General features: G+C 37.5%; 1 protein-coding gene across 1 annotated transcript in view; it reads left to right on the top strand.

Annotated features, from left to right (window-relative positions):
- Positions 1-105: 105 nt before the first annotated feature.
- LOC141441505 (non-canonical poly(A) RNA polymerase protein Trf4-1-like) overlaps positions 106-16,420 on the top strand; it is a 37,413-nt gene continuing 21,098 nt past the window's right edge. The window contains exons 1-2 of the mRNA XM_074106267.1: positions 106-576; positions 9,376-9,569. Of these exons, the coding sequence (XP_073962368.1) occupies positions 239-576; positions 9,376-9,569 (532 nt within the window). The 5' untranslated portion in view covers positions 106-238. The remainder of the gene's footprint in view (positions 577-9,375; positions 9,570-16,420) is intronic.

Here is a 16,420-nt window from a genome sequence, read left to right as displayed (position 1 = left end):
TTTATTATGAAACTGCTTTGTCTTTTCTCTACCAAAAATGCTTGTATTGACTTCTAGTTAGACTTATTTTGCTAAGATGGCGCCCTCTAGTAGTCGAGCTGTCAACCTAACGCGTGTCGTCCATGTTCCGAGTGTGGTGTGACTTATTTTTATTTTGTGTTAATTTCCAATTAACTATTATAAATGTGAAATGCTTCAGCATGTGTCATTCCATATAGTGGAACCTTGCTCCGGCTGAATGGATCCCGCCGTCGGGTGGTATCAGCCCGAGCAGGAAGGACCCGCGAAGCGCCTGTGGCTTCGTATCTGGGAAACTCAAAGTGAAATAGACAAAATGAATTTGAAAAACTTAGAAAATTCTAACCCTAATGTGAATAAAGCGCCAGACTTTATACCAATAAATGATGTGAACGGTGAAAGTAGAAATAATAATTATTTTAATCCCGCGCGGAGGAAAGTGAACGATAACCGCGCATCGACTTTTAACCTGAACAAAAACCACGATGCTCTCATAGGTGAATACGGTGGGTGTCCGTGGCGGATACCCAATTTTAAATACAAGCCAGGGATATTGGGGTAAGTTTTATTGTTCTTGATTATTTTCTGATAAATATTTCGTTGATCGACATGCTTTTGCGGCGCGCAGTCAACGTGCCAGCACGTTGGTTAGGCTAGAACCTTAGCTGATGGGCCTCTCAGGCCCACAGTCAGTATTCATATGATTCAAGGGTTACATTGTACCATTTCAAGTCATGAAATGACAGTCCACTCAGTGTTGCTAACTTTGACTGATCTTCCTAATTACCTACTAGATAATTCATATCTGACCTATAAACCGCATAATTTTGTAAATATACAAACATTGTGCAATTTGTTTATGTGCAATTTGTTCTTTGCTTAGTCATGAAGGGTATGGCTTGTTGCGACACAGAAAACAATTGATTTGTCTACCCTACATTTTTTGGCTTACTTGATTGCAAATTGTTTGAAATATGAACCAATTTTTTTTTGGCTTATTTGTATTGAGGTGATATTACAATGATATCTATTTTGTATTTTATTTACTTAATAATAATGCCTTATTGTTGGTCCATGATTATTGTTATGAACTTCCAAGAGCTTGTATGCCACTCATAATTCATAAAAATTGCCTCCGAAACTCACTATGGTTTTAATACATTTATTTTATTTTATTAGTAATGGAATATTTAAGGAAAACTTATTATTTTAAATACCTAACCTCGTAAGTCTCCATGTACTTCACAAAGTACTAATCAATTGTAAGAATAACTGCCGGATGTACTTGGTGGAGTACAAATTTTTCAATGAAATATGAACTTTAAATTTATGTAAGTAATTTTCAAAATAACAAAACTTAGAATTCTCGCCTCGGTCTGTAGAACTATGTATGATAACAAAAGTTAGGACTTACAAGGTCAAAGCAAGTTGTTTATGTGTATGACTGCTCTTTAAATCATATTTAAGTTTTGTCATAAGAGGACTTAACACTGTAAAAAATGTTTTTCAGTAATACAGAAATTATATTTGTGTTTTTAACCCTGGACGCAAAAAGGGGGGTGTTATAAGTTTAACCGCTGTGTGTCTGTATGTCTGGGTGAACCGATTTGAATGCTGTTTCTTTTTATTTGAAAGCAGGGTTTTTAGCAATGGTTCTAAGACATGTTTATTGGAATCGTTTCTGCTGTTTTTGAGATATTGAACTTCGAAGTGACAATGTTTGAGGTTTTCCAACTTTTTGTTGGTTAGGTTATTATAACTCTAAAGTTGAATACAAGCTTTTTTGCTGTCTGTACTTTTGCTGACTTTAGATTAGATTCTGCTGTCTGTATGCATTGTCATTCGAGGTACATATGCTGTGCATGACAAATTTCAAGTCAATCCAACCATTAGGCCGCTTGTAGATATATGTTGTTTCACCAGACAATGGACCGTTTTTTTTTGCCAGACTTATGGTTTTGTATGGGTAAGTTGCATTGTGTACACACATTCATTGCAAGCCATACAACACCACAAGTCCGGCAAAAAAAAGTTTTGTTGTCTGGTGAAAACAACAGATGTCTACAAGCGGCCTTGGAAGTGGATGAAAAATAGCTTGCAAGTTTGGAAGCAAACATGTACAAAACGTCATTACTTTAAACTTCCAAATCAATATTTTTAACCTTACATATGCGGGAACTAAAAAAAGTACTGAATTGAATTCTAGTTTCATTTGTTTTAATAAGCAAAAAATCTGCTGATAAAAAAAAAATACGAAAGATAGGCACGGATCCGCGTCTAATAGCTGGAGAGCTAGTTATGTGAATATGGTTGCAATTTACAGAGCAATGAAATCTCTCTAATAAGAGTGCCAAAGTATCATTGTTAAATTGATCTGGGCGCCTGGTAGCTGCTCTTCAGTGGTGGGTGCGTTTTATTTTTTTGTTAAAATTTTTCTTTATTTCCACTTTTTAGTGATTTGTAGCCAAGGTTCATCTCACAACGATTCCATTATACCCAAATACAGCACAGTTACATTGTTTTATAATAGAGTTCCCTCCAGAGCCTACCTGCCGGCTTCAGCATTCGATCAGTGTGAAAAAACATTTACTTAAAGCTTCTTCATAGTCTTTTATCTTAATAGATCATTTATAGTCGCACAAGCAATTAGCTTTGACGAGTTCCGTTTCTCATGCGGTCTTCTTCATCAGATCCAGTTCACCAAATGATACTTTCTGAATGTAAATGCTTGACTATAATACTATAACTATATAATTGCTATAGGTGTGCTTATAAAATTTGAGGGTTGCCCTCAATACTCTAGGATCCCATTATGAGATCCTGCTGCCATGGGACCACCTCAGAACTATGTTTCTTAGAACAAAAAGTGTTCACCCTTTAGGTTATGAAACACAATGATATTTGACCCAGTAAATGAGATAACTTTGGCACTATTTCTTGGATGTCACCTGGCACTACTTTTCCCCCAATTGAAACAACTGGCAATGTTATATATTCAAATTAATTAAATACATAATTAGCTATAATATCACACTAAACGCAGAGCTCAATAAATTGCACGCAATCAATTGATTTTAGAACCCCTTTATTGCCCATCCACTCTAGCACTAAAGTGAATTTGGTGTAAGAAACCAAATCCATAACATTGATAGTCATAATAAAATGGGAACTATATTTTCTGTAGTGTCCGACCGAAACACGATTTTTAGCTGAAACCGAAACCGAATATTCGTTTTTTTCTGAATTCGGCCCAAACCGAAACCGAAACCGAAATTTTTGAAGACGTATCAAAATATTCAAAATTACTGTACAAATCGTAAGGAAAAGGTTATTGCAAGGATTTCTTATATGAGAACAGTTACTTTTTTTGTTAAACAAAATAAAAAACGTTTATTTTTAATGAAAATAGATATACTTAATTAGAGGTAAATTATGAAATTTTAAACCAAATAAAATCAAATCTTTAAACTTTTAAACAAAGTTACCTAATTAATATAATACCTGGACAAAGTCAATTGCAAGATAAATCACAGCTTAAACATAAATCAACTTTTACATAAATTATAGTATTATCACTGTAATCAGAGATCTTTTAACAAAGTTTTAGAATAATACCTCGTGTGACATAGTCATACATTGCAAGCGAAATCACAGCATGCATACTACTGTCGCTGGTCCCGGCTGGGGCGGCCGCCGATGCATTACCTATATATACCTACCCGGCCGAGCGCGCCCGAATTAAGCCGAGCGCTCCCGATGCGAGAGCCGCGAAGCAATTTCGCCCAGGCCGAAGGTTTCAGCCGGATTCTGGCCGAAACCGAAACTTCGGCCGAAATCACTTTTTTGGCCGAAATTGGCCGAAACCGAAACCGAAACTTCGATCGGACACTAATTTTCTGTCACTTAAATTTAGATTTTTCACTGCAATACCCTAATTATAATATCTATCCCTAAGATCTTTTTTTTTAATTTGATAAGAATATTAGTCATCATATTAATCAAAACTGTCTAAGTATGAGTCATCAGATTAATGTAAACCTGTTTCCTAAATTATAGTTCGATCATCAAAATTCGATCACCAAAATAATAGATCTGTCACCTAATAAATAAATCAGTTCTTTAATTTGTTGCTTCTACCTATAGAGCACCTACCTACACATACCTACTAAGGCAGGTCTGGTTAGGTACGAAGACGAGCGAAGCGAGGAGTATTAGGTAGAATTGCGACCCACAGTCGTGTCATTAATGTCTCACATTGACAAAATCACGCGTCTTCGTGGATAGCACAAGGTATATCAGGAGAGTAGGTTAGGTTAGGTTAAAATTGTGACACTTACAGATGCAAACTGTTACCAGAAAGGTAGATTAGGTATTTCATTTTTCTGATGAAGAATTGAATACCTTATGAGTGTTTTTATTGAATTTAACATTATGGAGTTGACTCCACCGTGACATTATGTTATTGACCATGACCAACGTATCAGGTGACTATCAACCATTATGACCTGCGAAAAAAGACCTTACAACAAGTATTATAAACTATGTTTGTTGCCTTTAACATTATAGAATGGCATACTATATAGACATTAAATGTTTTGACTAACCAACTTCATGACTTTCATAATTATGACTGGCGAAAATCGGAACTCGACTTTATACTGTTTAATGCAATATGACTTAAGGTAATAGGAGTTGCAAAAATTATGGATTGTTAAAATCGGAGCTTAAATTTTATGGAAAACATTGGAATTATTTTGTGCATCATTCAGCATCAAAAACAATGAACCCAACAACCAAAATGTGTTATAACAACATAGTTTTTTTATTATTAAATAAAAAGTATTCAATTTAAAAACAAATTATATCAATTAATAAAAAAAACTAACAAAGTGTCTGCTGTGCAGATCTGTTGTTGTTAGTACCTAACTAAGTAAGTAATAAAAAAATCATCAAAAAGTTGTGTGTAGCACTAAAAAAACAATTTAAAAAATCCTTTCACAGGCGGAGGGCTACACTAACCCAGATTAAAATTGCACTACTTTTTACCCCAGGAAAGTATAAATTTTCTGTGGACAATAACTAGTTTTTTAATATAAAGATATGAAATAGAAATAAACTTTATTGTATAAAACTGTATGGGTGACAATGATTATGAACTCTTTAGCTAACTGAAGTAGGTAACCTGCTAAAAGGAACATTCAGACGAAGGTTTGATTTATCCGGTTTATTTCACTATTAAAAGGCGAACTACAACTTACCATAGGTTTTCTTGCTCTGGGATGACCTTGATATAAAATCAAGTAATTTTGTGTTATTCTATAAGAAATTAGATGAAAAGAGAAATTTGTTCAGCAAGCATTTCTGATTCCGTCATTCACGGTTCGTTTACTTATTTATCGATTAATGGGGTATGATCATTGATCTGATTTAAAAAAAATGTGCGTGGAAATGATATTATTTCGATTGATGTAGGTCTGTACTTTTTTTTCAATTTCCACTGAGATGAGAACATATCACCGCTCCGCTTACTAGAGCCTTACACATCTTAAATGAGGTGGCGGAAAGGATAGACTTGTTCTCATGTTCGTTGTTCGAATTTAGTAAAGTAACTTTTTATGTATTATGTTATTGTAATATTATAGTAGTATAGAAGATTCCTTTATGACAATTTTTAGTTAAGCATATTTGTATATATTAAATTGTATTATAATTATGTTGGTACGCTATCACATTGGATGTCCTGTAATGATGGTGTAATGTTTTATTAAATAAATAAAATAATAATAATAATATGAGCTTTGCTTAGTTTGGGACTAGGTGAATTGGTGTCGAGTACTGTACTGTACCTGTACCCCATACTACTGTACCCATGATACTACTGACGATGTGTACTGTGTCCCATGATATTTATTTTTACCGAATATTATTTTTCCCCAGTCTTTTTCTTCCCATTCGCTTTTTCCCCCCGTTTGGTTTAACAGCAAAAAAATAAGGCAGGGGCTAAGTACTGAACTTATTTTTGCGACATCCTGTGATACTTTCTATGCCAATTATTACCTATTCCCACTGGCATACATTGAGTAGGAAACAGGGTAGGCTGCGCCTGCCCTGCTGTGACTACCCTAATGTGGGGAGTGGCGGAGTGGTGCTACGGCTGCCTACCCTAGAATTGACCCAAAGCACGACTGCACGCCTACGCTATGCCTATTCCAAGCAATTATTATTTTAAGCATCTACTCCAACTTTTTAGTGAAGTTTATAGCGAAGTTGCGATGAACCAAAAATAAAATAAAAGACCTAAGTCAATAGGCATGTCATAATAAAGGATTCTTTTTAATGGTCACCTTGCAAGTAGAGCGTCGTGGGTCAAATTAAATTCGGACTCGGATCATAATGGTCCGCCGAACCGGATACAAAAATTTAAAATTATAATTCTGGCGGCGAGAGAAAACAAAAACGTTCGCAAAAAATATGTGAATGTGAAATATTCAGTGTCAAGCCATTAGTTACGTATTCGATTGGCTGTTTTTACGTATGACATTCCTCTCAAATCTCAAGTGGCACTTAAAGCTGCATATGTGCACTATGTGCAAGTATATTAGAGATCTTTGGTGAAAGGCGGCCTTGTTAAGGCCGTTCGCTGACTGACAACGGAATGCCAGTGCACTGGCTGGCATTTTAAGTTATGATGAAGGCAAACCTGATAAGGCGTGATACGTTTGCCCTACTTTAACGTGACAATTATATTTTATATTATTTCAATGTAAAACGTATAACTGTATAGGTTAACGTGGAGTAAATCGGGCTTTATTTGCTTTGCTTGCAAAAGCTTTGAATCAAATAGTTTTTTTTATAAACATTCAAGGTTCATACTGCTTGCGTATACTGCAGCACTCTTATTCTGAAAATAAAACTTATCTCTACTACTACTAACTCTTGCAAGATACACCACATCTAATTTAGGAAAATACACATACCTATTTTAAGAATATAACAAATTGATAATACAGAGATCGATAGTTAAACTTTTATTTATTATGGAAACAAATACTCAACTACTGCACAAATAAAAAACTTCAAGAGTAAATAAAAAGGTAAAATATTTTTTGCCGAAAAATTCATTCTTTTCTTGATGTCATTAGTACACAATGAACTGCACCATATTACTAAAGCCAATCCTATCTGCCCGTCATTTTGTCTATCTTTCTTTTTTTTTAGTTGCTCTGTTTAAATGTAGAAATAGCCTTTCAGACCATAGTCAATAAAGAAGTAGTGTTCAGTGTTTCCTGAAACTAAATACAGCAATAATGCGGTAATTTTCCTTCCAACGACATAAATATGTTTAAAGTTAAATAGCCACCTGTTATCGTTTTGCCCGCTTTGTTTTTATTGCTATTGCTACAGTTAATTTATAGAATACAAATAACTATTTAGCTGCCAAGTTTGAAACTATTACAATGCCTATGTTTATTATAACTCTAGTTTTCCTAGTTGAAACGTAAAGTTGTAGCATATTTGATTTATTTGGTTTATTTGTTGTCTTGCAGTCACCTTACCACGGAACTCAAGTCTCGTTATAATAAAACTTAATTAACCGCACGCGATTATCCGTTCAAATTGCTGAGGTCTTTTCAGTTCAATTCTTGAAAGTATAGCTCCATCGATACTATCGATGATTCCGCCAATATCGAGGTTGGAAAAGACACTATCGGTTAGCCGTTGGTCGTCTTCGTTTGTACTATTATTATTCCCCTTAATGTATGCAGCTCTATGAAGGGTATATCTCATCTGGTTCCACTTGGTTGCGCAAAGCTGCAACGTTTTGTTGGTGGCGGCGACTGGTTGCGCAGCCGTGGTGTCCCGGTGAAATATAGCCCAAAGGCTTGGGCCATTGTCAGTTACGATGACAGGGTTGTGGTTAATTCTGCAGAACGCCAACAAGGATGAATCTCATGGTGATCGGTGACATTGTCAAAAGACAACTAGAAAAGTCATTAATGAGGGGGTCATTTAAATCTACCACTTAATTATTTAACGTATCGAACCACGACGCGGTCGTCAGAGCAACAATGCCTCGCGTTTCTCAATCTTGAATCTAAATAAGTCAACGCATATAGCGAACTATATTTAAATCTCAAACCATTAGTGCGGTTGCATATTTTTAGCACGCCAACAAACGTAGTGGTCATGTCTCGGAGACAGCGAACTGTTGCGAATTGCTGTCGTACGGTCGTGTGGGTAAGGTGGTGAATGCGTCCGCGCCGGCTCGCGGGGCTGCGCGAGCGCACGTGCGCGGGCTTCGGTTACGCAACGCACGCACTGTAAACAAACGATTTGATATGATAGATGACCTTGAACTTTCTGCAATAGATGACACTTCCTGGACAGGGCGGCAGCAACTATGATGCTTCTAACGTCTTAAGTTTAGTCGTTTCTTTGTTTAGTCAGATAGGATCGTTGAAATCGTTCGCTGTGACGATAGAGAGAAGCATGCGTAATAGAATCGTTTAGGCTTTGATCTTTGTTGCGTTGATTTTAAGTCAGTGTTTGCAAATCCGGGAGCATGTCTCGTTGGCTGCAACGACAACAATATCGGATAGGACAAAGGACACAAAATAATCTGGGGGCTACTACAAAATTCGAAAATCGAAGTTCGTATCGTACCGTCCCTCTCACTCTCGTATTAAATAATATTACCGTCAGCGGGACGGGAACATCCAAAGTTCGAATTTTGCACTTTGTAGTTTAAGGTCTGATACTTTATATGTTCTAACGAAAGGCTATCCGAATAAATAGAGTTAGTTGCATATTTTTCCGAGCTTGTCCTATCTGGTATTCCGAGTTACTGTATTACATATGAAATAACATGGCGTATTTATAATAATAAAGCTTCTTGGCTCAACTGAGTTTAGATTTTAGTCCAGGACTATCACCGAACGCACAACCAACGACCACGTATGAATGAAACGTTATTTTGCTTTGTAAACTTAGCCTACACACTCCCATTTAAACATGATTACGAGTAAAAGCTTCAAAAGTTAAATTTAAATTCCATCCACTTTTTTTTTTTATTTGTAATTCTTTTCAAGTGTCAAGTTCGTCAACTATACTCAAGCGCAAGCTAGAATATTTTTTGTCCTTATTGTTGGATTCCTTCCTGGCGTAACAACCCTAGCACTACCCGTGCCGCGAGTGCATTATACGAGTTATGCGAAAAACAAAGAAGCATAAAGTAGGGACGAAATAGACTATAGTAGACGAATATAGACGTCGTTTTTGTGAGGGAGTAAAACTTGTGTATTTGTACTGTTACACTTATTCTGAGCTTTTGTGAAGACAATATTCCTGTGTTCTCAGGCTTCACGAGGAAATCGAGCACTTCTTCACATACATGTCGCCAACGGAGACGGAGCACCTGGTCCGTTCCACGGTGGTGAACAGGATCCGCGGCGCAATCCTCACGCTGTGGCCGCAGGCCCGTGTCGAAGTGTTCGGGAGCTTCCGCACCGGACTGTACCTGCCGACGAGCGATATCGACCTGGTTGTTATTGGTAAGTGTTTTAATATAGTAGTTTGGCGTGCATAGGGTCGATTCCAGGGTCGGCAGTTGCGCCGGAGCAGCGCGCCACCAGCACTAGCGCTGTCTACCCTGTTGCCTACTCAATGCACGCCATAGGCAGTAGGTCGGTAGTAGCAAAACTCTTTAACAATTTTTTAAGGATCAGATAGACCTTATGTGCAAGTTCGTGTACTTGTGGCTCGGCGACGGCGAGCATTTTCGCTCGTGTCTTGTACGGTCATGTTCGTGAAGGTAGGTCAGGCGTTTTCAACCTTTTGGTTTTAACGGCACACTTTTTGCTCATCAAAGTATCACGGCACACCAGTAAAAATTGCCAAGCGCGATTCGGGCCAAACATCACTGGCGTGGGGTTATCATTTTCGTTAGGAAACCCAGAAAGTGGAAAAGCATCATCATCATATTAGCCGTAGAACGTCCACTGTTGGACATAGGCCTCCCTCATAGACCTCTAGTTGTTTTGGTTGGATGGAAGCGGCCTGCCTGCATCCACCGTGAACCCGCAGCTTTAGCCAGGTCATCCAGGACGACCGGATGGCCAAGTGGTGGCCAAGAAAACCTGACTACGAAGCCTGAGGTTCTGGGTTCGATTCGAGTACTTTTTGGCCCCAACGGCCATCTGTGAAAGAAGTAAGTTGGGTATATCTTAGAATACAACTCGTCGTAGTTCAATTCTGGTGATTCTGCCAGTGATGAGGTTGTGTGGACAGCTTGCCTTTCTTGTCATTTGTTATCCATCACTGACGTCATGTTATTTTTTTTCCATCCGATATTTTAACGAGCCTTTAGCACCCCAAATGTGACTATGTCAGCCTCATGGAGAGCCTCAGATATATACACCACACTACAGACAAATATTACGCTCTCCCTTGCACTGAAACCACGTCTCTGGGAAAATTAGAAAACACTGTAGAAATCGGGTTGTTACAACGCCACACAACTGCCTAAAGTTAAAAAAGTTTATTATTGCATTAAAAAATCCAAGAGTCGTCTAGGTTTTCAAGATGTATATTTACTTATGTAAATTATTGTAAAAAATGGTTATTAATTTTTTCGGTCAAAAAACTGAAAATTATGCCACTGTAAATACATATACAGAAGCTTGGCTATATACTTGAACTAACAAATCGATACAGAAAAAACCCTAGCATCTTGCAACCCTGTGAATGAATTATGGTACTGTCTTGGGAGCATGCTACACGGGAAGCTCTGCGACCCGAATCCTGGCGCTCCCTTTCAATTCATCCATTCATAACTATTTAGTTCACTGATTTGCCAACTGTCGCGGGCCGCTTCCCATCGACTTAACATCATCTCTGACTATATACGTCCCATCTACTGTTGGGCACAGGATTCCTCTCAAAGTGAGAGAGCTTGTGGCAACCCAAGCCTAGTGTGGATTTAGAACATCACACATACCATTGGATTGCTTCGCAAATGTAGTCTGTAGTCCTACAACAAATCTTCATAGTTTCGCTATGTGCGTCCGTCTGTCCGCGGCTTAGAGATTGCTAGTGCTAGAATGCTAGATACAAGAACTTAACCAAGCCGACAACGTGGCAAGCTAACGAGTATAGTAGTCGACAAATTAAATAATACTGAACATTGCCGCATCTTAGCGCAGAAACTTACACTGCACTTGACAGATTTTTGATGAAGAAGAAGAACCCCCGACGCAAAAAGAGGGGTGTAATAAGTTTGACCGCTATGTGTGTCTGAGTGTCTGTGCGTGTATCTGTCTGTGTGTCTGTCTGTGGCACCGTAGCTCCTAAACAGGTGAACCGATTTGAATGCGGATTTTTTTATTTGAAAGCAGGGTTTCTAGCGATGGTTCTTAGACATGTTTTATCAAAATCGGTTCAGCCGTTTTTGAGATATTGAACTTTGAAGTGACAATGTCGGGGGTTACAACTTTTTGTTCGTTAGGTTATAATTTCATGTGTTCTATATACAATAGAAAGTTTATACATATATATGTACGTATTCTGCATTTACCTGGGATAAAAATTAGTGTGTGTTCTTGGCCCCATGGTCTGTAGGTATATTTTTTCATCTTTAGGGTATTTTTCTGGTATGGCTAGGCACTTTCTCGTCTCTACACTTTCAATCCAACCGTCCGATCCAACTTTCGAATGACTGTAAAGGAAAAGCTGCTCTGTGGTTGGTCTTGCGGAAGGAAATACGCTCCCGATTTGGCAGAAACGCGTTGTTTTATTCACAAGGCAGTAGACAGTGGGAGATTGGCGTACTGTCTACACATACGGCATCAGACACTTGTGTGAAAGAGAAGGATAATCAATATTTATGAATTAGCCACTTGTTTAAAAGAGACGAATAATACGTAGCGTTACGTAAAGTACAAATTGTTTCCGGTGCGTTTACGGTTTACGAGATCGCGTCCGGCGCGTGAGTCAGCTGATTAGATGATTGCGTGCGCTTGCGCATAGTAGGGTCTGGCGAATAGGAAGACGTAAAACGTGTGACGTACGTCGGAACCATTCATGATCTTGTCATGCTACGCGTGGAACTTTTTCGCAACTTACGTCAATTGGCACTGCAATTCGTTATTTAGAATATTTTTTATTTATTTTATAAATCATAGCTTGACAAGCTTGTGTATATATATGAACCTTTACAAATAAAGCAGTTATAAAAGTTTGCAATTCAAAGTTATACAGAGAGGGACGTACTAGCATGTGACCTCACACGCAAGTAACGTCATTCATACCTATTGTAGGTATAGAGAAAAGCGTTTTCGAAAGAGACAAACAAATAGATATTTCAAAAAACTTCTCCAGAAATTAGCTAAAGTGATACGGTCATAATCCTACATGGCTGATTGTGTCTTAAAGACGTTGTTTACGACAGATTCTAGTATTTCTAGTAGCTTCTGATTACAATATTAAACAAGATAATAAATAGCAAACAATGTCCCCATGAGTCATTTGGTGTAGTCGTGATTTACTTGGAAATTTCTACTTTCCAATTTAGTAATGTTATTTACACCGTTTTCCCGTCCCAATTTTTCCGTTTTTTATTGAGAAACAGAAAAAAATAACACCAGCCATTATTTTTATGATGAACCCAGAATTTGATAAGTATCAGATAATATTGGCCATGTGTTACATACAATTTAGCAAGATTTCTCTATTGAACTTAAAAAAATGATTACATTATTAATGATAATAAAGCAGTATTTCAATTAATATGCATGTCATTTTATTTAAATCAAACATTGTCCCAAGAGTACAAAAACACTACCCTGTTGCCTGATTATGATTCATATAAAATAATTGATAAGATTGACATTTGTGCATACATTTATATAGGTCTACACAACACTGTAGTTATGGTGCAAAACCATTTTTACTGTTCAATTCATCATAGTTTGAAGAGAAAGTTGGCAGGGGACTGTTCAAATTTTCCAATTAGTGGAGAAATACCCGTACATAAACAAATCGCATTTTTTGATGTAGACAACTTGAACCTAATTCATGCTACGATACAATAGAGATATACTTTTTTTGATTTCTAGCGATGGTTCTTAGACATGTTTTATCAAAATCGGTTCAGCCGTTTTTGAGATATTGAACTTTGAAGTGACAAAGTCGGGGGTCTTCTAACTTTTTGTTGGTTAGGTTAGTTACTTGACTAATTCTTAACTTTAGCTAGATCGTATTTCCATTATTAGAAAAATACTACGTATTATTTTGCGGAATGTAACATAACCTGTGACCTTATTGTCTTACACACTCGCTCGGAATAACAATCGTTTTTACCACTTCTTTATGTCACACAGTGTAGGACGAGGGTAGAAAGAGATGGCGAATGCGATCGCGAGCTCCTAGACGACAATACGGCCACTGCTGGGCTACTACGAAATTCTAAAATCTAAGTTCGTATCGTACCTTCCGCCGACGCTTATATGACTTAAGACGAGAGTGAGAGGGACGAAAAACCCTGCTGATCATTTTCCCACATCGTGACTAAATTAAATACAATTGACGTCACAAATCGTTATCTTACTCAGCTGATATAAATAAGAACAGATATGTGCGATTTCATTTGATAGATGACGTAGCCGCCATTTTGGATGGTGACGTCACTGGACTCGTCACTCGTTTGCTCGGTTTACGATAGAGTTTGTTTGTGAGCTGTGCTCTGATTATTTTCAATCTAGATGTATGCTCGTTGCTAGGCAGTAATAAGAAGTTAGGTTAGATACTGAGAAATGTGGTAACAGATACAACATACAAAACGGTCAAAAAGTATGTAAATGTAAACATGTTATAATGAACAAACGACATTTGCACACAACGACATGCCACAAAAACCAAAGAGCCTAAATACATGATAGGAAAAACGAATAGAAGATAAATAGTCAAGATCTCAAAATAATCAATGGGTTCGAAAATTCTCTTGTCAAATTGTACAAAAGTCAAAAAGTATTAATGTCTATATGATTGTAAGGATGAACGACGAAACGGTAGCGGGTAACGTTGGTACAAGTGCCAGAACGTTCAATGGGTTAAAATTAAAATGAACAACGGTCAAAATAGTAATTAATGTCAACATGATATAATGAACAGGGGCCAAAACGATTTGTTGCCATGAAACCAAGTGCCTCAAAACTCCCGTTGACAAAATGTACTAATGTCAAGCTGTATTTGTGCTTATTATGTCATTAATTGGTGGCGATCCAAGAACGAAATCAAGAATAAGTTAAATGCATATGAAACAGAAGCGAGTAAGTAAGTACTGGGTTCTTAATTATGTCTGTGTTTAAATATATTATTTATTTATTTAAAAGCCTAAAGAGGTGTGCCACTGCTGGGCTAAGGCCTCCCCCATGTCCTCCACTCGACCCGGTCTTGGGCGATCTCTGACCAGCTGCGAAGAAAGGCGTCCAGATCATTACTTCCAACTCATATCGTACATCATGATTTGATTGCTTAACCATTTTTTAAATCTGTAAATAAATAGGGTAGTCTGAGTAGTGTCATAAATCTCATAATAGGCACAATAAACAATCAGAAATAATTAAATAACATTATTACATATATAATAATGTACATTTTGATCGTAATGAAATTCTGTCGTGAAAACATTTCGATTAGAGCACATTCAGTCAATCGCGTTTTGTACCTACATTTTGGCCATAGAATATTCTGACCTTAAAACTTCAAGACAAAGATACTTCGTTAGTAATGAATTCTGCCCAGAAAATATTTCGAGTGTAGCACATTTAGTCAATAGCATTCTATGCATTTTGACTTTTGTACTAAATGATCTGTTACCAGAAATGTAACTAAGTTCATGTGATAGTTTCGTCTTGAATCCGTACTTCCTTAGGTACTTATATTTTAAATGCGAAATAAACTCTGTTTGTCTGTTACATCTCAACGCTTAAACCGCTGAGCCGAGAGAGATGAAATTTGGTGCAGGTAGTTACGAGACTCTGGGAAGGAAATAGGATAGTTTTATCCCCGGAAAATTGCATAATTCCACGAGGCATAGCGGACGACGTCGCATAGGTATAACCTAACCTAAACCCGACAAAGAGTACCAAAACGTAGTTTTATGTCTATTGACATCAAACACCCTCTGATATGATATAGTTCAATGACGCGTTATTCTGCGCGCAAAACTTATATTAAACTAAGCCAATTACCGAAGTTGCCATAACTCCCCTACTAGTGAAGCGTTATGCGTGGCCCTTCAAAGGAATAACATATTCTCACGACAATTTTAGTGTAACATATAATAACACAGTCTGTGTGACTCGTGGGTTATTTATGTTACTGTACGTGAATGTACTAATGTACTGTGTAAAGGAGCAGCCATACCGCTGCTCAAAAAACGGTGACGGTACGGAGCAGTGACGCATCGTATGCGCACCATTTTTTTGCATGCTTTCCACACCGCTGCTTAAAATACGCAAACGGTGCGGAATCGCAATGACGTGCCGTAATCGTCACGAGTTTTGTTTAGTAAAGTCCTGACGTTTACGGCACGCCACTGCGATTCCGTATTTTAAGCAGCGGTGTGGAGAGCATGCGATAAAAACGGTGCGCATACGGTGCGTCACTGCAATTCCGTACCGTCACCGTTTTTTAGGCAGCGGTGTGGCCGCTCCTTTACTCAGTACATTCACCTGCAATATTATCTGCCATATTAGTGGACTACAAAAATATCTGATACGTCCTACAGGCCCTAGAAACAGAGTGGAATCAGATATTTATGCACACTTTGTTGTGTCAGATATTGTGTTGGTGACTGTACGAGAGATATTGTGCGAGTTGCTTTACTTTGGCAGAAGGAGTCAATGAAACTGATTGTTCATAATATAATATCATATACAAGGTGTTAATTAAATAACTGAACACCAGAAAGTAGTTTGCTCAGAATCGAGAGTAGAATCGATTACACTATGTTTTAAATTAGGTTGTGTTTGTGTTTTTAAATCCCTTTTTTATTGTGCCCACTGCCCAGTCTAAAAGATACGACTGCAACAGGCGCCAATTAAATATTTTAGCGAGGTTGCATACTAAACTCCAATTCAATAGAATCTGACAATCCTGTAGACACTTCCAGCCTACTAATATAAACACCGGGCTGCCTAAGGCTTTGTGATGTGACTATTATTCTTTTTTGATTCCTTTTAGATGATAATTGCAACAACAGGGACATATATAATCAAGTGTGCCCACGATAGGGTGTCTTAAATATGTAGAAAATTGACAGATTCTATTAAATTGTACTTTAGGTATTTCGATAATTTAATACTGGCTGGTTGGCTGTCACTGTGTGATTTCCTTCTAAAAA

The sequence above is a fragment of the Choristoneura fumiferana genome, chromosome 24 (assembly GCF_025370935.1).
Source record: "Choristoneura fumiferana chromosome 24, NRCan_CFum_1, whole genome shotgun sequence".
NCBI lineage: Eukaryota > Metazoa > Arthropoda > Insecta > Lepidoptera > Tortricidae > Choristoneura > Choristoneura fumiferana.
This window is presented reverse-complemented; position numbering and strand designations above follow the sequence as displayed.